We start from the raw sequence: 22,327 nt of genomic DNA on the forward strand, positions 1-22,327 counted from the left end.
CAAAGAATCTATTCTTAACAACTCAAACTTTTTTTGTTTTCTTTTATTTTCCGTCTTTTTAAACTATGCATTTCAACATTTCTGTAATGAGTTTGATATATGTGTAAATTATTTATTGCTTTGAATACAATGCTTGAAATAAATCAATAAATCAAATCAATCTAACTTTAAAATCAACTTTTTTTTTTTTTTTAACATCTACAATACTCAGGTTTGGCCAAACAGACAAACGTTTGTGTGTAAAATTAAAGGGGCCAAAAAGAAGGCCCTGAGGAACTCCCACCAGGAAGACACACCTATGACAAACTGTGTTGTTGACCAAAAACCCATGACCTGGTGTTTGGAGAGGAGGATATGTCTAACTGAGTGACACAAATGTTTCACTGTATGCAGATGACACCATGTTTACTCAGATGTTCCCATAGTAAATATTCAATCTAGATAGAGCGATACCTTGTTTACATAGATAAAATACTTGACGAAGATAACAATCTGCAGAAGTCTCGAAGTTGTTTTAGTTTGTTTTTGTCTTCTTAGAGGTCCGAAATCTTTGGCTTCTTTAAATCTTCAGTGAGTGTGTGGACCTCCTGCTTTCATCTCTGATTTTGATTTTATTTTTCTGATTATCTACATTTACAGGTTTTCAAGTACAATCCCAGTCTTTATTAAGTTACACGGGTTCCTGGATTTCCTAAAACTGTTGCATGGCTTACTTAAATGGAGTGAAAATGCATCACTATCTCAATAGTTCCTGTACTTTCTAAAAAAAACTTAAAGAAAATCTTCTAAAAAAATGAAAATGACTAAAAAGGTTTTAAATTCAAATTTTCTTAGTTCTTTTTGATGATACTTGGCCGATGTTACGACCTAAACTTGTTGTCTTGAACCGTTGGAGGTTAGCCATCTTTTGCTGTGCTTCATTGCTTGGAGGTCATGAATCCATATCACCACTAAACAAAAAAATAAAACAAGATGAACAAAATGTCTGTTTGACAGCTTTGCCATTTAATCCCTTTGACCTAAATCAAACACACTGAACAGCAACTTCCTCAAAAGTGCAAATTGAGGTGGGAGCATCACCTCCAGCCGACCAGAACACACATTCGGCTGAAGTTAACCTCTTTGTAATGAGTTTCTAATTGTCCTCTGAAGGATCCCTGCACAGGGAGTCCAGAGGAAGTGTTGAGTAAACAGAGCGAACTGGAAATGTGCAGCAGTGTTGACTGTAAATGATGTCACACGGAAAAATATAAAAGTGTCAAAATGAACACAAACATCAATTCACACTCAGCTAGTGGATTATTTCCATGTGCTGTGAAGAACTCGTTTCTTTGTCAGTCGATTAGAAACACGGGAAGCTGTTTAGAAGATCCGAGCCTGCTAAGATCCTGTTTAAAAAGCCGTTTCTTCCAGTAAATCAGAGCGGAAAGTCTTTATTCTGAACAGCTAAACCAGAGGGAAACTGCACCTTGAAAACCAACCATCCATTAAACTCAAAAGTAACCTGAACAGGACCGATTCAGGACTCCCCATTCTGGCTTCTCCTGGATCTACACCCAGATCTCCTTCCAGCTACATGTTTGAATTATTTATTTATTTTCAAACAAGAGGCTGTCCAGGAATCCCAGACCTCCAACCCTGAACGAGACACAAATGTTGCAGTTCTTCTAAAGAGCACTGGAAACTGGAGTCAGAAAGGAGCAACTCCCCATTGACTACCATGTCACAAAGCCCTACTCTACACCTAAAATGAACCTTCATACTTTCTGGTGATTAAAACGTTTTATGTTTATGCATTTATAATTTATTACAATTCTGAAAAGGCGGGCAGGGAGGGGTTAAAAACTCAGCTGTTCTGGATTACGGAGCTCCTCATCCTCCCTCTTAAGGCAGAGTCCAGCTCTTCTGAGGAAAGCTGCTTTAGATTTCTTCAAATATTCCTCTGATCTTCAGCTACAGCTTGTTGAGCGTAGCCACATGGTTTAATCAATAACAAAATGCTACAGATTCAGATGCAGCGATCTGTTTGTCATCCTTATTCTGCCTCTTTTCCTTACAAACAAACATTTTTAAAAAAAACAGCGACACGCCGTTTAACCGTCACTACAGAAGAGAAGGTGCAGAATTTCCTCCCAGCAGCTCCACACACGGATGCAAAACCCAAACCCTTACAAAGCACAACACCAAGAGGCCGACGTTCACTACCAAAAGCTGAACGGAGGGTTTGAGGATTAACAATTGGACCTCCGACTGGATTTTCTCCTGAAACCCAACAGGACGTTTACCACAGAAGCAGAAGAGGTCCTAGATTACTGGTTCAGTTCATTATCTGTATAGAAGAATTGGACTAAGTGGCCCCGCCCTTCTCACGTTCCAAACAGGGAGAGAAGCTAAAATCCCATAAACTATGGAGAAATCAACAGCCTTATATTCCTTATATTTATCAGAATAACCAATTCTTGATCTGCTACATTTTCTTGGCCTGCAGCAGTCACTGACTGCAAGGACCACATTGGTTTTTAACATCTTACTGCTAATCTTTATTTTTTTAATCATGTAGTGCAAGTCATATAAGTTATAAACTGACCAATCAGATTCCTCAATAAAAGTATGTGGTTCCTGCGTGCCACCGCGTCCAACGTTTGAAGCATTTGACGGATTTTGTGCAGCCTGCTTTCTAGTGGTGGTGGGGGGGTGGACTTCCAACAAGCCCACTCATAGAAAAATTGGCGACTGAACCGACATCATTTTGTTGAATCTGGAAGTAGAACCATGTTCTTTGGCCTCGTCACACTGACTCTGTCCAGTTCTTATATACAGTTAATGGTTCAACTACACAAGACGCAAGGTTGGGTTTAAAAACCAGATTCATCAAAGTCAAATTGATTTTTTACTAAAGGCAATCTTGACTCATCAAATCTGGGATGATTTTTAATCCAAGAATTCCCATTTTGACTAATAAAAACGTTGACCATGATCGGTGTGTTTCAGTGCGTTTACACGGAAACAGACTTCTGTCAGTGAAGTCAGTGAAGGTGAAAACACAGAAACCGCTGCACCCGATCGTCCCGAAACCAGCATCTCAGTGTACGAGACCCAAGCATTAGACGTAGTGGACCTGTGCAGCAACCACACGCTGCAGTGGAAGATCTCTGCTACCTCACACTGTAAACCAACGGCACCAGGAAACAACGCATGGAGTCAAACCTCAGCAGCTGAGGCGGAAACGGCGCAGAGATTCTTGGAAATCACAGCGAAGCAGCATGACCCAAACACCAACAGAAGCTCATTTTTAGCAAGTGCACTGCCAAAAATATAAAATGACACATTTAAGGGTTAAAAGGCAAACTGGAACATCCTGAATTGCCTGTGCTTCCTGATAAAATGGGTAACAAAGTGGAGGATGCTGTTGAATCTCAGACTGGAGTGTCACATAGGAGGAATGTTCTTTTTTACTACACAAATCAAGCCTCAGTTTAAAGTCCTCTAAAATAGGAAAGGCTGTAGCGTCGAGATCTTCCTTTGCTCCATAAAGTTGCACGACAAACACGTAAACGAAGAGACGTCCTCTACATCAAGCCACGGTAAACCCGAAGTCCCAGAAGTCCCGAATCCCAAACCTCCAGCAGGTTAAAGAGCGCAGCTCGCCGGCCGGGTCACACTCTGATCCGGAACATTCCCTGACTCAGCTGAAGGCGGAACAGGCGACAGTTGGCGATGCGCAAGGCGGCGCAGGCGGTTTTGGACAGGTCCGTGGGCACCATGGGTTTGGTGCGGTGCCAGGTCCCCGAGCTGCGGCGGAACTCTCGGATGTAGTCGAAGCTTGTACCTGCGCAGGAGCAAAGACCGATCACCAAACCCATTCCTGACACCCCAACGGCGCTCCGCTGCCGCTACCCACCCGTGTCCAGGTCTCCCACCACATAGATGCTGGCTCCGATCGGCACCGCGCCATACACAAAGGTGGAGCTGGTCTGGATGCACAGGCTCTGGTCGTCCAGGAACATCCACCTGTACCAGAGCACACTTTAAGCACGCTCGGTGTTTTGGAGATGATCTTCGGAACCTAAACCCCTAACAAAGTTTTGCAAAAACCTTTGGGCTAATCTTACAGAATAAATACTCCAGCATTACATACAGTTGTCATGACAACAAAGGAACTCTATTAAAAGCTAAATGGAGTGAGCTTAAACTCATCTTCAGTCTGAAAGTAAACCAGTTGTGGGTGAATTTTAACTCCAACTGATGATGGTCACTCATTAAAATGTCAACTTTGTACAGCAATAAAGCTTAAATAAGTTTGAATTGGACCTCCTCAGCTCGTCATGGTAGAACTCAGACTTGCAGGTCAACATCTGTCTCGTCTCCGGGTTTTCGTTCTCTTTGCTCCGGACTCCACCAAAGACGTAAAGCTCCTGCCCAACGCCGCACGCCACGGAGCCGAACCTGAACACAACGGCGGGGTTTAGTTCTCACTTTGGTTTGCACGCAGGAAGCTGCAGGTCACAACACGAGCTTCCAGACAATATTCATAGAAGATGATTTCATCTGTTTTTTTTTTTTAAACCTTCAACAGCAAAAAAACATGAGAAGGATGTGAGTGATCGCCACAAACACCAGCTGACCTTCAGATGACTCATAAGAGCTGTTTCAGCAGCAGCAACCCCAAAAACCTGACCCGGCTTGCTGCTCATGACTGGGCGGTTTTTTTCCCCCACAGATCAGGCCGAGTCTGAATTTCTTCTGGAGGTGTTTGTGGGCAGCAGCTGCTTCCTTAATCATCATCAGCTTCTTTTCAGTTCAGCTTTCATAACATTCGTCGTCTTTTGCTTTTTTTGTGTATTTAAGCAAACAACATGGTATTTTTCTAACAATCAAAAAAGCAAATATGTTGATTTTTGTTGCTCTGTTTTACCGTTACGAGAACAACAGGCAGAAGAGGTAACGGCGGCTGAGACGGACAGCAGCTGAAGTGCAGTGGGGAATGGGTGGAAAAGGTGGAGGTAAGAAGTTCCTGAACCCAGATGTTAAATCCCAATATATTTATTTCAACCAAATAATAAGACGCAAAAGGATTCTCAGCTCTGATTGTCTGTTTGCCAATTTTCCAACAGGATTAATGAGTTTCAACTCAGAATTTCCATTAAAATATCAATTTAATATAATAAATGACAATGGGAAGCTTCTAGCTACAGCAGCCAAGAACATGAGCAGCAATGAACGCTCCGCTCTGCAGCCACTACCTGATGATTCAGTGATGTTCAGCCTTTAAAGAGACTAAAATAACTTTTGTCTTTTGTCCGGTAAGACAACGTCCTGACAACTCCTGAGTTAAAGCATGAAGAGGGCGGTTTATGATTTGTCCAGCTAACCCAGAATACTAAACCAAACAAGCTACGTTTAAAGTCCCGCTCCGATCACCCTTTGAACTATTTTCGGAAAGTGATCCTTTAATTATGATTATACGGAGCCCGTGTCGTGACATTAAAAAATTAAAATATATCTCGTTCCCACAAATTAATATCATGTTCCCTTGAAATGATTAACTGGTGCGAACGCAATTATTAACTCGTTCAAACGCAATAATTATTCACGTCATAAGTCATTCATAAACACGGATATGCTCTCCGTCCGGCCGCAAAAGCCGCTTTCAGCTGTAACTTCCGTGTCTCTGTGACCCACATTTGCTCAAGAAAGGAAAAAGAAAAACAAGAATGATAACTTTATTATTGTCTCAATGAAAATAAGAAAAAAAATCATAAGATACATGATACCTAAGCTGTTTGCCATACGATAGCTCCTGCTACTAGCTCCGCCGCAGAGCTGTTTTGCTTGTCATGCTGGCATTCGGGCAGCTGGCTGGCCAGTAGACAGACAACCAGCTGTTATTGTAGTTTAGGGTCGAATAGGAATAATAATATTCAGGACTTGTCTTTTATCAACATACGCTTTAGCAGTCGCTTTACATTCGAAGGCTATTAGGCTACATGCTAACTAACTAGCCGACCATTTACCCTGTTATTTATGTCATAGATTAATGATTTACAGCAGATACCTTCACATTTCTGTCTGTGTGTTTGTCTTATTACATGGCATTGAAGACACGGAGGATGTTTAGAGAACAGATTTAATTATTTTGAAAAGCACAAAGCATCGGTAATCACGTACATGATCATGGTACTCTCTCCGTCCATCTTGCTGCAAAAGCCACTTTCTGCCGCTACTTCTGCGTCTCTGTGAGCATTCAATAGGGGTAAAAATAAAAGCAAGAATGGTCGATCTATTAATGTCTCGATGAAAATCCGCTGAAAGCGGCCGGACGGAGAGCATATCGGTATATGAATGACTTATGACGTGAATGACTTATGACGTGAATGACTTATGACGTGAATAATTATTGCGTTCGAACGAGTTAATCATTTCGAGGGAACTAAATAGTATTTCGAGGGAACGCAATAGTATATTGTGGGAACGGAATAGTATTTTGTGTAAACAAGATATTAATTTGTGGGAACAAGATACTAATCTGTGGGAACAAGATATATTTTAATTTTTTAATGTCATGACACAGGCTCTGTATGATTATGCTGATTTTAACCAAAATCAAAGAAAAACTCTGTCGTTTTCTAGGACATAGCTTCTGCAAAGCTGCAGTAGTTCATTAAAAATTAGCCTCTGTGTTGTGGGCGGGACTGTTGGCATGGAGCAATCCCATCCCCTCTTCCTCTCCCTGTTGCTGAGAGCTCTCAGTTTACATGCTCTCCCGCTATCTTTCAGCCACTCACACCCCCAACCTATCATTAGCGAAGCATCAATAATGGTGAGCAATATTGGAGCCATCCAGCTTTACAGTTTTGAGAGAGATGACAGCTCAGACGAGGAAAATAAAGACGTAGATTGATCTATTTGTCTACAACGATGCATCAGAATGGAGCGGAGCTGGGAGGCTTTTTCATATGTCACAACTATTTAAAGAAAGAAATACTCTGAAATGCTAATTTAAAATTAATTTTCTTAATATATGTCCAAGAACATGTTAAGAACACAAATTTCATTGGAGTGCATCTTTAAGTTGACTAAAGGCAAACAGATTTGTTTTTACATAAAAACATGTCATTTTAAAGGGTGGAGAAAAGAGAAACGTATGGGCAACAAATGGCTTGAAGGTCGGAGAAGAGACTGGCTGAAGGCGAAGCGGCTGGCCGTGCATCACGAGTTAAAGCAGTGGCGTCTAGTGTGAGAGCGCGTGGCTCCACCTGCAGTGACTTCCTGAACCACAGCTGATGCTGCATGATGGCGGGGCAACTCAAACTGAAACCAAAAGCATCACGTCGGGTACCATGACAACCGCCCAGGAGTGATGTCTCACTTCCTTTTAGGCCGAGGTGCTGGCATGAGAGCAGAACATGTGACGGACGCCGGGAAGTCCGAGCAGAACCGATTTTGCCGTCTTTCTTACCGCCGCTCCTTCAGGGGACACAGACCCGTCCACTGCTGGGTTTTAGGGTCAAAGCACTCCACAGAGTCGAACAGCTTCCCGTAGGAGCCCCCACCAACAGCATAGATCTTTTTGTTCATGGAAGCATAGCATCCAACCTACAAGACAACCAAAAAAAGGGCATACATTTTTACATTTGTCTCAGATCTTCCGTGCTGGAGTTTGACTGAAACAACACCATTCAGGTCAGGTTAGAATAAAGCTCTGAAGCCACCGGTTCAGCATACAATGGGGAAGGGGGTTATGCTGAAGTTCTGATGGTTCTTCTCTCTGACAGGACTGAGACTGTGAGGACAGAACCAGAAGCTTTTCTTATTACAGCACGTTAGTTGGGTCAACATGAAGCTGTTTTTCAGTCGAGGAAAATGAGAAACTGTCATCTCTGCAGCTGCAGCTCTGCTTAAATCAATCTGTTACTTTTTAAAAACAAAATAAATAATTAAAGATGTTAAATTGTTTCTATATTTGTGCTTCCGCTCCTGTCACATCTCTTATTCAAACCTAATTTTTTTTATAATGGAGGTTTATCTCCCTGAAAAGAATATTGTTGTTGTTCTTTTTTAATGATACAGAAATGGCAAATTTGTACTAATTATGGTCATTTTCTGCAACTGTTTTGTTTGTTTGTTTTTACTCCTTTTTAACTTAAAGAGAAACAATCAGGGAAGAAATTAGCTTTTTCAGATGACAAAACAAAGTATGTCGTGCTCTGGCGCCCCCTGCTGGTCAAATATGGACATTTCAGCTGAAAAAAAGTTTTCTGAAGGTACATTTCTATTTTTATTCTATCCTTGTTATTTTAATATTTTTTTATTCTTAGAAATAAACCAAAAAGCATTTTATAATCATGACATTTGTTCAATTGTTTATGAATTTAAAAAAAATGAGTAAACACTTCAAAATAAAGGCTTTTTATTTTTTATCTCACATGATTTTTTCAGAAATAAATCCTAAAAATATATTACTGATAAAAATGACATTAAACGTAAATTCTTTTTTCAAGAATATTTCAAGACTTAAGTAACTAAAATAATGAAGAAGGCAGACATGTTTTTAATAATCTTTTTTCAATACAATTTTTTTTTAATCGCAAACTATTTAGTTTGATTATAAATACATGTGAAGTCTTAGATCTTTCTCAGTTAGGTTTCTTTGGTCTGAGGTGGTCTGGTGGGGCTTACCTTGCGGATCATGGTCATGCTGGTCTGCATCCTCCAGGTGCTGAGGTGAGGATCGAACACCTCCACCGAGGTCAGCTCAGCGGTTTCGTTTTCCCCTCCCAGGACGTAGATCAGGCCGTCAAGCTCCACCACGCCGAAGTTCTGACGAGGCTGAGAAGATAAAAAAAAAAACACACGACATAGAATCCCATCAAGAAATTGTTGTTTTCTTTTCTTGTTCTCTCATCATATGCTCTCCACAAAGGCAAAAACAAAAAAGAGGTGTGTGGGGTTTTTGCACCTGCAGCATGGAAGGCATGGAGCTCCAGGAGTTGGAGTCGGCGTCATACTTCTCCCCGCTGTCCAGGACTGTCCCGTGTTCATCCGCCCCGCCCATCACGAACAGGAAGCCCTCTAACAGACGGGAGACGGCGCTGCTTTAACATCACCTCTGCTCAGGTGGGGGTTTCTCCAGCTTCGGGGCTAAGACGCACTGACCTGCAGCCACCACGCCGTGGTTGATGCGGGGGACGCTCAGCGGCTCCAGCTCGATCCAGTCCTTTCTGTTATTGTCGTACAGTGGACACATGCAGCGCGTGGCGCCGGTGGGCTTCCTGGTTCTGAACGGGAGAGAAGCAGGTCATTCCGCTGTCCTCCCGAACAAAAACAAATCTGTCACCAAAAACCAAGACTGGAGAGGAATTCGTCCCTGGAAGGAAAGACGAAGCAGATCTAACTGCTCAGGGTCTGCAGACCTTTTTAAAACGCAGCTGCAGATGTGGAGCTGCAGTCAAATTCCCCCCCCCCCCCGAAAAAGCAATCAGACGAGGACTCACTTGCGGTCTTCTCCTCCTGCAATGATGATACACTCAGAGTAGCCTCTGGGCTTAAAGGCGGCGAGCATCGCCTCGCCCTGCAGCGGATCCTCCGTCAGCACCTTCTGACAGTGATCTGTGATCACCTCCCTCATCAGCGGCTCCCCCATGGCCTGATGGGAAGACACAGCAGAGCGAGCTCACACAGACAAGTCCCAAATGTGACCCAGTTCCTGCCTGATTTAGGGAACAACATTCAGAAAAATTGTTTAGGTCACATTTTCTAAAGATAAGACTTGTACACCCAGAGAAGAAAAAATTATTTGCAAAAAAAAAACTCAAGACAGAAAAAAGTGAAATGGAAAAAAAAAAAATACCAACATGTCATAAACTGAGAACATTTTTAAAAATTCAAGAAAAAATGATGCTGAATGAGAACAAAAACATACAAACAGAAAAAGACAAAAAGTGGAAACTTTAGCTAAATAAATCACAAAATTGAAACATCAGTTGAAAAAAGTGCTTCATAACTAAAACGTTTAGAACTTTGAAGCAAAAAAAGCTCAACTGTGAGCCAATTAGGCTAAACTGAATGATGAGTTCTTATGGGAAAAGAGAAAAGAACAAAATACAAATTCCTAGAATTAATAAGTGGACTTTTTTCTCATGTTAACCCATAGAAAGAAGAAAAACAGCTAAAAAAAAAGATAAATGATAAGCTAACAAAACAAAAATGCTTTCTCTTTATGGTACACAGCAGAAGTGACAGTAACAGACCTGCTGTCTCAGGTAGCTGATGTCCAAACCCTGCAGCCACACAGATGACATGACCTGCTTCATGTGGACCTGCAAACAAACCAAAACCTCACTTCCAGTGTATCCAAACCATACAACTCCATCAGCCACGAGGCAGAATCTGCTGAGTTTCCAAAGTTAGATTGCATTTTGGGAGATTTTCTAGTTTTAGTTCAGCAGAAAGTACATTTTTGCCATTTAACAACAGGTCTGAAGATTTTCACAAGTTTTTTGGGGGAGTTCTGTTTCTAAATTTCAACGTTTCCCTCTTTTTTAGTTTTTTCATAAGCAGGTAAAACATGGAGAGGTAGTGGGTTTACACACCCTGCGCTCATCAGGGTCGTGGGCGAACCACCGCACCACAGCCTCCAGAACATGCTTCTCGTTGCCCACGTTGAGCTTCTCCATGGCCAGCAGCTCGCACAGGCGCTCCGGAGGCAGCTCCCTGAACTCTTCTGTGAGCTCCACGTCCCTGAAGTGGGTCTGCAGGAACTCGGTGGCGACGTGGTGGACGTGGTGCAGACAGTAGTGCAGAGAGAAGAGGCGGATGCCAATGCAGTTCTCTGCAGTGATGCAGCTCTCCAAGAACTGGCAGCACAAGGCCTTCAGGTCGGTCATGAGAAGCATGTCTGACGCCTGAACCATGTCCTGGATGGTTTCCTCACTCAGGGTAATCTGACAGCAGAGAGCACAGAAATGAAGACCCCAAAACATGAACCTTCACAGAGAGAAGAGCGACGCTCCGGGACTCACCTCACCGCTGAAGATGAAATCTAGGATTTGTTTCATGGTGGCCATGGAAACCCCCTGCAGCTCGATTCTGTACGTGGAGCCGTCTCCTTTCGGTGGGTTATAGTTCAGCTTGGTCCTTGAAAGAAAAGAAAAAAAAAAAACAACACATCAGAAAACAAACTATTTTGCACAACTTTGGGATTTTCTGGTAACAAAAATAAAGAAAAATTATACACAAATCAAATGTAGAACTGCCAAAAAAATGTATTTTATTTAAAAAATAAAAAACACGAAAACAGTAAAGGTGTCATTTAATAAATAAACGACAAAGAAATGTAAGTTTGAGTTGTTTCTTTTAGATTAATATATGTGTTTATATATATATATATATTGCATATGTGAAATGCTGTTTTGCTCTATGTTCTGTTTTCTTTTCTTTTTTTTTCTTTTTTAACAAGTCTCTCCTAAACATGTGTGTGTTCCTGATTTTAGAATAATGATTTAATCAACAAAAAATAGAGGCACAGCCCCCAAAACAAAACCAAAACAAATACACAACACGACTACATTTAGTCCTTATTATTTCTTTTGCGTCTATATAAAAAGGAGAGATATTCATGTGCAAGGAACCAAAAACAGTATTTAATGTTATGCCAAATGTAGATTTTTGGGTTTGGGAAAACTATCATATTCTCTATGTACTTTTAAGACCCTTTCAGGCCTTTTCAAATGAAACTTAAACCCCATTTCAAAGTTTGCTTCACAGCTAACGGACAAAAGCTGCAGCAAGCCTCCATGGCAGCAAGCCTGCTTGTTTGCCACCTGTCCATTGTACACCTTTGAGGGATCTGTTTCACAGGTAGATTTTAAGGTCACAAGGTCAAAAGTTGGTTCCAACTTTGTGGGCCAGAAATGGATGAAAATAAAACAGATGGGAAATATTTTCTTTATGGTTTGGACAATTTGCAGTTTTCAACACAACATGTATCACCATATCCTGTCACATCAACTAATACAACTGAAATATGTAACTGATTGTAGGTTTATGACTATGATACTATTTGGGACACACCTTGATGGTCTTAACATGGATCCTTGAGGAACTCCTTTAGCGAGACAAAAGTTGCTAAAAGCAGCAGTGACTACTACTCCTGGACTAACATGTTTTCCCACTGCAGACTGAAAAATGTCAACACACAACCGGCTTTAGCCTGCAAGAACACAAAGTCATCACAGGCATCTGAAGGCGGACTCACCTGGGAACCATCAAAGTCTGTCCCACCCACGTCCCTCCCTGTGTGACCTTACCTGATGTAAGGGCTGGCAGCAGCCAGGATGTTCTTCTGCACCGGAAGCTCCTCTCCATCAACAACCAGCACCGCATCATGGAAGCTTTTCTCCTCCCAGAAGGTCCGGAGGACTCGCAGCAGCTTCTGGGAGTGTTGCGGGTCCGAAACCCTGGCGCCGGGATCACTGCACGCAGAGTTGGGCATGTCTCGGCACGTGACAGCCCGAAGCACGAGCCACTCCTCGCTGTCAACAAGTTCTTTAATGAGTCGCTACGGAGCCGAATTAAGGGTTGAATTAGGACTCTTGGTGGAAAATAAACTGCAGTATTAGTGTGCCATAGTGACGCACGGAGTCGAAACGTCTAAAAATGGCGACTTTTTCAATAAGTTTTGGCTAGCACAGCTAAGCTAGCAGCAATGGAAATGTGGGGGAAAATCTTCTGACAACAGCAGCATTACATTTAAACGTAGTATACAAATCCACAGGATTAACAAGATATTGGGTTAGCAGCGTAACCTTACTGATAAACAGGTAAATCAAATGGCAGGACTGCCTTCGGCGCTGCGTGTTACAGTTAAATTAAAGTACTATACTTTTTGAAATTGATGGTAAAAATGCCTTACCTGAAGAAACTTCTTTTAAAATAAAGTTAAAGGTTTTCCCCGTCTTTTGTGCAAAGCACAACCCAGAAGAACACGAAGATCTCTTCAGGCAAGAATTTAGCAAGTAGACGTTAAAAAAGGCATGTCTTTTGTTGCTTTCAATGACACACGGTAAACTTGAAATTTCCTTTTACATTTATGGATTGCACTTTCACGAACACACAACCTCAGTAAAATCGTTTGGACCTAGATTTTAATTGCGAAAAATTAGATTTTAAGGCGCATTCACAGTTATGTGTACATCTTTATTTATAAATGTTAACATTTCAAACTTAGTAGATTGGCTGTTCCTTTTTTACTATGACACGTAAACGTATCATCAGGTAGGATGGGGAGTGCGATAGATGCCGCAATCCAATAAGATAAACCTTTTTTCCTTTTTTCGAATAAATAAAAGTAACGAGAAAGTAACCGGTCACATTGGCATTACCATTAGATGTTTGTAATTCCAATGCTTCTTTTACGTACTGCAAAATAAAACACAAAATAGTTTTTTTTTTTTTTATAATTGTATAATAACGGACAATTCCAGATTGTGATTGGTGTAAGTTAACACATAATTTGTAATGGTTGCCATACATTTTTCTTGACCTAACCATAGACATATATATTAGGTCCTCCTGACTGCCGCATGATACGTCTATGCTGACTGCTGTGCTTTTATTTTGAAGGAAGCATCATGTTTGGTATAAATCCATAAATAGGACAATAAAATAATTTCTAACTGGGGGAAAACGTTATCAGAAGAGTGGTTTTTAAAAGGTTTGATTTTTCCTATTTTAGCTTTAATTTCCACCCTCTAAACTTTTGTTTTAGGAACGAAATCTTCTAAAACATAATAATATTTTAGGAATTAAAATTCTAAAAACTATCGCATATGAGTTGTTTTCTTCTCAAAATGCATCAACAGAAAATAAAAAAATGTAGCGGTTTATAAACGAGCTAGTGTTTTCACTTCCGGTGGACCAATTGAGAAACAGGAAGTATCACTCTGCGCAGCTGTGTTCCAGCCGGAAGTGGACGGTAGGCGCATAGTTTGAACCACAGATATGCTTCATCAATATGGTCCCAGTAGGCTCACGCCGTGGATAGAGAGTCTGATCCTGAGCTACGGCGGCCCTGAGGATGGTAGACGTGGCCGGCTGAAGGCTCACGTCATCGGGCTGGATCAGATGACTCAGTCCCAGGCGCGCGGATGCGAAGGCCCCACGGAGCTCCTGGTTCTGTCAGACGGGCTGATCTGGATTCCGGCCGTGCTCACCGCCTCGGCCTGGGAGAATCTGCAGGAGCGGGAAGACCGGGAGTACTTTAACGGCATGATCAACTCCACGGTGCTCATCCAGGACTACCGGCTGCAGTTTCACATGGACACAGAACAGAATAAATGCTGGTTCTACCTATCTGTGGGAGAGCTGGGCACCATCGCAGCCGGTCCGGTTAAAGAGCTCACCCCCTGCTACACGAGCCTCTCCTCCGTCAGGATGAAGATCCGTGAAACCTGGCAGAGCCTTCTGGTTCAGGAGAACTTTCATTGGAGCCAGTGTGAGTTGGATCTGACCCAGCTGCTGGAGGCGTGGCAGGACGACTGCCTGCAGGAGGTTCTGGATGACATCAGGAAGAGGTTGACGGCAGCGGACAGCCCTCCTGGACGCCATCAACCGTCGACTTCTGCTCACAGAGCAGCTGACACCTGGCTGAGGACGGGCTGGGACGTGGACCGGGTCAGATACAAGGGGGAGGAGAGTTTCACGGTACCGGCGAGGTGCCTTCTCATCCCTGAGGAGGACTCCCAGCAGGTGGAGGTGCCGGCGGGCACAGGAGGAGAGGCCCACCCTGCGACAGAAGCCGATCCACCGCAGGCACCTGGTTGGGATGCAGGTGAGAGCTCGCCTGTTCCAGAGGACAGTCTGCTGCACGAACTCATTCTCTCAGACTCGGATGACTTGTCTCTGTCCAACCCCTGGGACGTTTTCCCTCCTCTGGATGTCAGATCGTTATCCTCCGATTCATCCAGGGAAATGACCCCGACCCCGCCAGAGTGCGGCGCTGCAGCTGCATCCCACCCTGACGCCGCTGCCATGGTAACCAGCACACAACTCCCAGTCCACAGCTACCTTCCACCGTACCAGAAACAGCCGACCGCCCTCCCCTCTTCGTCCACCACCTCCACAAATCCACCCCAACCTCCGAGCTCAGACGACACAGCCCAGCAGAATCTTTTGGTTCTGACGCCAGCTGATCATAACTTCGACCAGGAAAACTACAGAAAGCCTAAGAGGAAGCGGTGTGATGTCACAGCAGAACCCGGCGTGCCGGGGCAGGAAGAGCTGAGCGAGAGCCCCCCCTCCTGGCTCTTTGACTTGACAGGAACCTCCAGAACAGAAGAACCCGTCACTCCGAGCACAGAACCGGGCCCGAGAAAGATCCTGAACACCCACGGTGATGGAAAGCCGTTCACGTACACCTACAAGGTGTGCGGACAGAACCTCCAGGATCTGAGCCGGTTCAGAGTGGCCGCCTCTCTCCTGCACTGGGCCGTGAAGTACCTCGTCACTCCGAGGCAGAAAGATCCTCCGGCGCACGCCGTCTGACAGAATCAGAACCACGAACTGCAGCAGGTTACATCACCTCGTGTGCTGTGCTTTTCTTCTTTGTTGTTTAAAGGAGCTCCTGCAGGTCAAGTCAGAGTGGAACCGGACCGCTGACGACTGCGGTTACGTCCCGGCTTCTCTGGGTTGAATAATAAAGTCAACATTTCTAATCACAGTAGGTGTTCGTCACACCTGACTCAAGTTTAAATCCACAGTGGGGGTCATGAGCCACATGACCCCCACTGTGGATTTAAACCCACAGCATCTCATTTTCATGGGAGACACTATCACACAGCCACTGAGCTGCTGGGGAAAAAATAAAAAATCTGTAGGTTTGAATATAAATGTTCCAGAATAAAGTTGTGAATTTATGTTACATAAAGTCACAATATTACAAGGAAAAACTTATGTTTTTTGAAAATTAAATGTTATTTTTGTAGCTTTCAAAATGTTGCAGACAATTCAGAGAAATCAGATGGACATCAGTCGCTCAGCCTGCTTTACTTATTTGTACAAATTTATCTTCATGAAATTACAACTTTAATTTCAAAAATCACGACTTTTTTCTTTTCAAAATTACGGCTTTTTAAATTTTAAACTTACTATTTCATTCACATAGAATTTTGTTCTCATGAATATACGACTTACTTCTCATATATTTATGCAGTTTTTTTTTCCTTTATGGTGGCTCTAAAACTCCACCATAACAATAAAACAAGACACTTTTTTTTTGTTTTTCTTCTAGGATGAAATAAAGTGGGTTGCAATACTTTGTATGTCCAGCAGGTGTCCTCAACGTCCCAGATTAACTTTTTTATTCAGTTTTTAAAAAGCAAAAGTTTAAAAAGCAACAACATGAAAGTCAAAACGTTCAAAATGACTTTAAGGAAAAGTAAAGTGATGAAAGTAAGTGAGGATGTCAACAGAAGAAAACATTAAAAATCAACAAAAGCAAAGAGGTGGCTCAATGAGACTCGGAGCGGATAAAACATTAATTTAACAACAGCAAAATGTGTCAAAAGATAATAAAAAAGAATGAACTGTATAAAGAAGAGGACTTTAATCCAGACAATCTCACGGGTCGTCCTCAGGGATTACACAGCAGATTTATGATGAAAACATCTTTTATAAAATGAAACCAGAATAATTTAGTACTGTTAGGTTATATGGATCGAACCAGACTATAACAACCGACTACAATAGGCTGGAATTGTTAGGAATAAACACTGAGCAACAATTGCACATAATATTGTGCAGCGTTGGCGCTCTCCTGATGACTTTGTGTTCCTCTTTAAAGAATTAACATAAACTAGATTATATAGGTGTTGTTTGGTTCAGATTTTCTTCATTAGCTGTGTTTTTAGGAGGATGGATGGACCCAGAATGCATCAAACAGACGTGATCCTCTGAGTCCTTGTTTATATATCATTTGAAGAAAGCAGGCGCCCCTTTCTAAAGACTTTTCTATGATTTGTTTCATCCTGCTGAATTACTCTGATGCACCTCCCTCTGTGTTTGTTTGGTTTTATATCTTTGCTCTTATCACTCTCTGTGGGTCTTGAGGTTCGGAAACTTTATCCGGTTCTGATCACAGCTTTTCTCACAACAGTTAACAAGCTTTTCCACGGCTAGAATTAGTGCAGCTCTTTTTCTGACTTTCATTTTAAAAAGACTCTCTTGATGGAGGGATGGAAAGAAACCCTGAATCCTGCCTGTTAGTTTGGTTTAATCCGCCCATGAATCACCGAATGTGAAACAGAGAAAAGTGAAGTTTATTCACCAAAAAGCTCAGAATCTCTAATGTAAGCAGAAGCCAGCTGTGTGCACTTGTAAAGTTGCTATAATCCTCCTCTGACCTATAAACAGGAAAATACATAATATAAAGCATCATGGTCACATCTACAAATAATCCTCGGCCGGTCCTGTCCTTGTAAGGAAAGACACTCCTGCATGCTTCTCTGAGGACAATAAAGTCAAAGCAGCTGAACCTCAAAATCTGAATCCTATGAAATGTTTCTGTTATTTTCTGACACAAGAAACAGCTTCAATGTACACATTCTCTCTTTTCTATATTATTTTTCTTCTTTTCAGATGAACTCTTTCAGCATTAAAGTGTATTTTCTGGTAAAGACTTCCAAATCATTTGTTTGAGCCTCAGAACTCTGGAGTTTTCTTTTTGTGTCTGTTTATTGAGCTCCATGGTTTATTTATTTATTTATGTTTTGGTTTAAATGGCTCCAGCTGCACTACATTACGTTTTTCAGTATTTTCCATGAACATTTTCAAAGAAGGGCGAGTTTATTTTAATAAATGAACATTTCTGTCTTTAAAAAAAATCTGCGTTTTGACACGTTTTTAAAGCAGAAAAGTACCAAAAGTTAAAACTGAGCCTTTCAAAGTAAAAGCGTCTTTGCACAAATGGAAAAAAGCAACTCTGCGGCTGATTTCTCGTCAATATAAAAGTTAAAAAATCTCAACAAAGAATATTTTTCATGAAACATGTCATTTTGTTCAGTTTTCTCGGTTCTGAGGCAGAGATCGTGGACCTTCTCCGTCCGTTTGCGTCGTCGGCTGAAACAAAGCCTTGCAGTAATTTGGCTCCTTGTTTTGGTTTGATGGGGTCCGCCGCGGCTCCCCGAAAAGACCCCGCCGTGTTTGCTTGTTCTCTCTCTGTGTGAGCGGCTCGCAGCGTCACGGGTGGACGTGATATTTCAAACAGCACATCAGAGCGTTTATGTATTGGGTGCCCGGAAATTTTTCCAAATAAACACAGCTTGATTCGACCTGGGTGGGCAGACTTATCAAGAGACTAATTCTGTAAACAGATGAGGGGGAAAGCCGTTGCCTGATTGGTCGCTGTGCAGAGGAGGGGAGTTTCAGAGCAATGAAATTTTAATTAATGTGGGTGGGCTGCGAGCGCCGCCGACTGTTTATGATGGACAATTTATTTCCCGGCGCAAAGTCAACACCACACAGCAAACCTACAACAATTATTAACATTTTTCTGGGGCCCTCATGAGGCTGCCGGCTTATTTAGAGGCGGAGAGGCGATCCGGGAGCAGGCTCCACTTTTCCCGGAACACTCTGCGGTTCCCCGCGCGTCATGACGCACGACCACGGCCGGCTGCAGCCCCTCGGAGGGGTTTCTCCGGCTTTGAGCCTCTCCGGACCCCCACTCATTTACCTGTACGGCGGAGGGGTTGTTCCTGCTGCGCTCAGCTTCGTACCAAGCCGCCAGGAGCCCCCCCAGAAGCCGCCCTACAGTTACATCGCCCTTATCGCCATGGCCATCAAGAGTGCGCCAGGTCAGCGCGCAACGCTCAGCGGCATCTACCAGTTCATCATGGACCGGTTCCCCTTCTATCACGACAACAAGCAGGGCTGGCAGAACTCGATCAGACACAACCTGTCCCTGAACGACTGCTTCATCAAGGTGCCGCGGGAGAGGGGGCGCCCGGGAAAAGGCAGCTACTGGACGCTGGACACCAAGTGTCTGGACATGTTTGAAAACGGGAATTACCGCCGAAGGAAGAGAAAGACCAAGAATCCGTCGCAGGTCCAGGACTCTAAACCTGCTGGACACAAGCGCTGCAGGGGCCAGGGGTCATTCAGGGGGGCCCAGGGCGCAGAGCGGGACAAACAGACAGTTGTCGCCGAGTTTCACCATTCGGAGGAGCAGCAGAACCCCTCCATACCCAAATCCAAAGAGTCCCCGCCGGCGCGACGGCGCATTGACAACCCGGAGCCGAGTCCCACAGCGCTGTGGGCCGAACCGGACCGGAGTTCAGCCTTTAGGGGCAGAAACAGAGGCCCGCTCTGTGCCGTGAGCTGCACCGCAAACACGGACCTGGCCGCTCCAGGACGGGACAAACCCAAAGAAAGTGTTCCGAGAACGGACAGATCCAAAGGCTTCACCATCGAGAGCATCCTGTCCAAGCGCGATGATGATGCGCGCAGCAGCATCCAGAGCGCGCCTGCGCACAATGCCTCCCTCAGCTCTCCCCTGCAGCTCTACCACATGGGCTTTCCGCTCTGCTCCTACCTGTCACTCACCTGTGCCGATGACGTGCTTCGCTTCAAATGAGCGCGCGCATTTCCCCCACTAGATTTACCTTTCTGCGCCTCACGCGCGTGCTCTCAAGACATTCATGATCATCATAACCATCAATGAACGTATTTTAACATTTAACAGGGAGACCTTGACTCATCTTAAGTCACCTTTACGCATGTGTGATGACGTTTTTACACAATGAAAAAAGGTGATTTTTGTAAAGCACTTAATAAAAACTCAATTTCTTTCTCCTTGAATCAGTCTAAAAGTTAAGACCCTTTACAATTTTTTTTTGTAATTTAAAAAAAGAAATCTGACATTTCATACTTAACATAGCCAGACATGTTAAACGTTGAAATTTTCTCTTTAGTTGCAAAATAAAGTTTAGTTTTTGTAAGAACATGTTTCTTTATTTGAATCAACCAGAAACTTTCATCCTTCAACATCAACTTGTTTGACTTCTCTGTAACCCTTCCTGCGATCCGAGGCACGTGGCGTCATATGCAGACGGCTTAACAGCAGCAGGATCCACTTTGCTGACCTGATGAGTGAAAGCATCTTCTGTCCTCTAATAGAGCTTTCACTGAGTTTGATGATGGAACTACAACAATGTCTCCACCTGGAAAAATATGCTTAATTATGTTCATGTGGACATTTACAGAAAGTAGTATATAAGTGTAAAGGATTGTTAAAAAAAACAGCATAACACTTTGTGAAAACAAATGTTCCTAAACTCATTTGCAGTCTGTTTTTTCTGTTCCTTTCAGCAGCACCCCCCCCCCCAACATGTGTAAAAGTCAAACTAAAAAACAGAAAAAATCTAAAACAGTGAGTTCATTTAATCAAACCTTTTAAATCATATTTTTATTAATTATTGAGGAAAATGAAAAACAAGCATTTGCATTTTAAAATAGACAGCACATTTAAAACATACAAGAATTGAAACATTATTTTCTGTTTTTCACCTTAGAATCCAAAACTTATCAAAGCTTTTTGACACGTTTCAAACATCTAAAGTAAAGAGGAATTTTAGAATCTAAGAGTTGTGTGTCACAGTCTGGCAAACAAGTGAGAATCCATGCAGGGAAGACGTTACTGACGACAAAAGGCATAAAACAAAACCAATAACTCAACAGAACTAAGAACTTGAATAAAAGACAAGCCAACTCTAAAGCCTCACAGGGTTCCTTAAATACTGTGGCTAATCAGCAAAGTTCAGGCAGGTGTGACAGCTCGAATGGGCGGAGTCACAGCGAGCCTCCACAGAGAGCAAAGAAGACATAAGCGAATCGTGACATGTGCTTTACTGCTTTAGGTGAAAGTGATCATTTCTCTATCTTATCTTAAATTGCAGGGAAAGCTGCTAAACCGACAAACGTTTTTGTTTTCTCACTTATCATCATGACGATTCTGTTTTTGCTTGGGGTCAACTTTTCTGTTTGTTTATTGCTCCAAATATTCCAGAAAGGACAAACACATCTGCCTCCTGGATCCCCTTCGTTGTTCCTGCTCACTTTTCCTGAAGTTTGGATGCGATTTCATTCATTCATCAGCAGCAGCTCATCAGGTTTTCAAGATTTGGTCTTTTTGAGATTCCTGCAGATAAGAAGAAAGGAGGAGCAGGTTTTGGCTGTAAACAATCAGAATCATTGATCCGATCAAATATCCCTTTTTTCAAACCAAATTTCTGTAAATAATTGTGACTCCAAAGTGTTTGCAGACTAAACTACTTAGTTTTTGTCAAAGGAAGGTTTTCAACTTTCTTTTTTTTTTCAAACTGAATGCAGTTTTGTCAGACAGAAACATAATAAATGTTTTTTGGTTTGTTTTTGATTTATTTTGCTCAATTTAATAAAGACATTGAAACCCCCCCCCCACACACACAGTTTGAACAATTTGTGTTTCTGCACAAGACGTCTTAGTGAAGTACCTGTGGTACAACTAATCAGACTACTTTTGGCTCAGAAGAAGAAAAATAACTTCAAGAAAACAGAGTGGAACGTCAGAAAGTCACAGAATCAACAAAAAGGAAACCAGAAGAATAACAAATGAGCTGAATTCAGTTGAATCAACATTTGGGTCTTGGAAACTTTACCATGAAACCATCAGGATGGGGTCACTGCCCCGCCCCTTTTAAAGCTCCACACCTGGGGGGTATTCCAGGAAGCATGTTTAAACTAGCCTGACTTTAAGCCTGAACTCTGGCTGAAATCCGCCTGAACTTACTTACTCTGGGTATGTCGGTTCCAAAAGACCGGATATGAGTTGGCGTAATTACGCTCGACTTGGTAACCCTGGGTTAATGCTCGTGCACAGCAAGTACATAAAGACATTCTCAATGGATCGCCGAATTCCCGAGTCACCATGGAAACGCGTGGAGAGAAAAAAAGAAAGCGGGACACTTGAGACGGAAGTGAGACGGAGTCTGAGATTTTAATGACGGCGGATAAAGATTATAAATCCATCAAAAAAGTAATACGGCTGCATCATAAAAAAAAAGAGTTTCTGCTTCGAGAAAAATAACAAAATTTCTGATCTTGTTTCCATATATATATATATATATATATATATATATATATATATATATATATATATATATATATATATATATATATATATATATATATATATATATATATATATAAATTTCTTCTATTTGTAACAAATAATTTAGTTAAAATTATTCAACCTAATTTCTTACGTCTATAAAACTCAATAATTGTTTATACAACT

At 42.4% G+C, this 22,327-nt stretch overlaps 4 protein-coding genes across 6 annotated transcripts in view; 2 read left to right on the forward strand and 2 right to left on the reverse strand.

Annotated features, from left to right (window-relative positions):
* Window positions 1-905: 905 nt before the first annotated feature.
* Window positions 906-13,062, reverse strand: gan (gigaxonin). 2 transcript variants are annotated; one of them, XM_011476381.3, is made up of 13 exons: window positions 12,914-13,062; window positions 12,309-12,533; window positions 11,022-11,136; window positions 10,593-10,943; window positions 10,251-10,319; window positions 9,495-9,646; window positions 9,157-9,278; window positions 8,960-9,072; window positions 8,680-8,829; window positions 7,460-7,596; window positions 4,312-4,446; window positions 3,902-4,011; window positions 906-3,829 (listed from the first exon to the last, which is right to left on the reverse strand). In XM_011476381.3, exons 2-13 carry the CDS (start codon window positions 12,491-12,493, stop codon window positions 3,657-3,659), a joined length of 1,812 nt encoding a protein of 603 aa, XP_011474683.1. In that variant the 5' UTR covers window positions 12,494-12,533; window positions 12,914-13,062; the 3' UTR covers window positions 906-3,656. The 2 variants fall into 2 exon arrangements, with proteins under 2 accessions (XP_011474683.1, XP_004069818.1); XM_004069770.4 differs by having other exon boundaries at window positions 12,309-12,559.
* An 843-nt stretch (window positions 13,063-13,905) lies between these two features.
* Window positions 13,906-16,554, forward strand: LOC105354257. The gene has a single exon (XM_011476382.3). It carries the CDS (start codon window positions 14,002-14,004, stop codon window positions 15,541-15,543), a length of 1,542 nt encoding a protein of 513 aa, XP_011474684.1. The 5' UTR covers window positions 13,906-14,001; the 3' UTR covers window positions 15,544-16,554.
* A 1,683-nt stretch (window positions 16,555-18,237) lies between these two features.
* foxl1 (forkhead box L1) lies at window positions 18,238-19,989 on the forward strand. The gene has a single exon (NM_001122919.2). The coding sequence runs from the start codon at window positions 18,647-18,649 to the stop codon at window positions 19,625-19,627; it is 981 nt and encodes a 326-aa protein (NP_001116391.1). The 5' UTR covers window positions 18,238-18,646; the 3' UTR covers window positions 19,628-19,989.
* Window positions 19,990-20,503: 514 nt separating this feature from the next.
* kiaa0513 (KIAA0513 ortholog) overlaps window positions 20,504-22,327 on the reverse strand; it is a 51,454-nt gene continuing 49,630 nt past the window's right edge. Inside the window, exon 13 of one of the 2 annotated variants that reach the window (XM_020704187.2) lies at window positions 20,504-21,190. In XM_020704187.2, the coding sequence (XP_020559846.1) occupies window positions 21,144-21,190 (47 nt within the window). In that variant the 3' untranslated portion in view covers window positions 20,504-21,143. The remainder of the gene's footprint in view (window positions 21,191-22,327) is intronic. The other variant, XM_020704188.2, reaches the window with a different exon arrangement.

Source organism: Oryzias latipes, chromosome 6, assembly GCF_002234675.1.
Source record: "Oryzias latipes chromosome 6, ASM223467v1".
Lineage (NCBI taxonomy): Eukaryota > Metazoa > Chordata > Actinopteri > Beloniformes > Adrianichthyidae > Oryzias > Oryzias latipes.

Bases quoted from the DNA above. Each gene is read 5' to 3' on its own strand.
- LOC105354257 (XM_011476382.3), top strand. From the start codon at position 14,002: ATGCTTCATCAATATGGTCCCAGTAGGCTCACGCCGTGGATAGAGAGT.
- foxl1 (NM_001122919.2), top strand. From the start codon at position 18,647: ATGACGCACGACCACGGCCGGCTGCAGCCCCTCGGAGGGGTTTCTCCG.
- gan (XM_011476381.3), bottom strand. From the start codon at position 12,493: ATGCCCAACTCTGCGTGCAGTGATCCCGGCGCCAGGGTTTCGGACCCG. The intron at 8,830-8,959 runs GTGCAAAAACCC...TTATCTTCTCAG, and splicing joins CCATGCCTTCCATGCTGCAG to CCTCGTCAGAACTTCGGCGT. The intron at 4,012-4,311 runs GTCCAATTCAAA...GCTCTGGTACAG, and splicing joins TACCATGACGAGCTGAGGAG to GTGGATGTTCCTGGACGACC.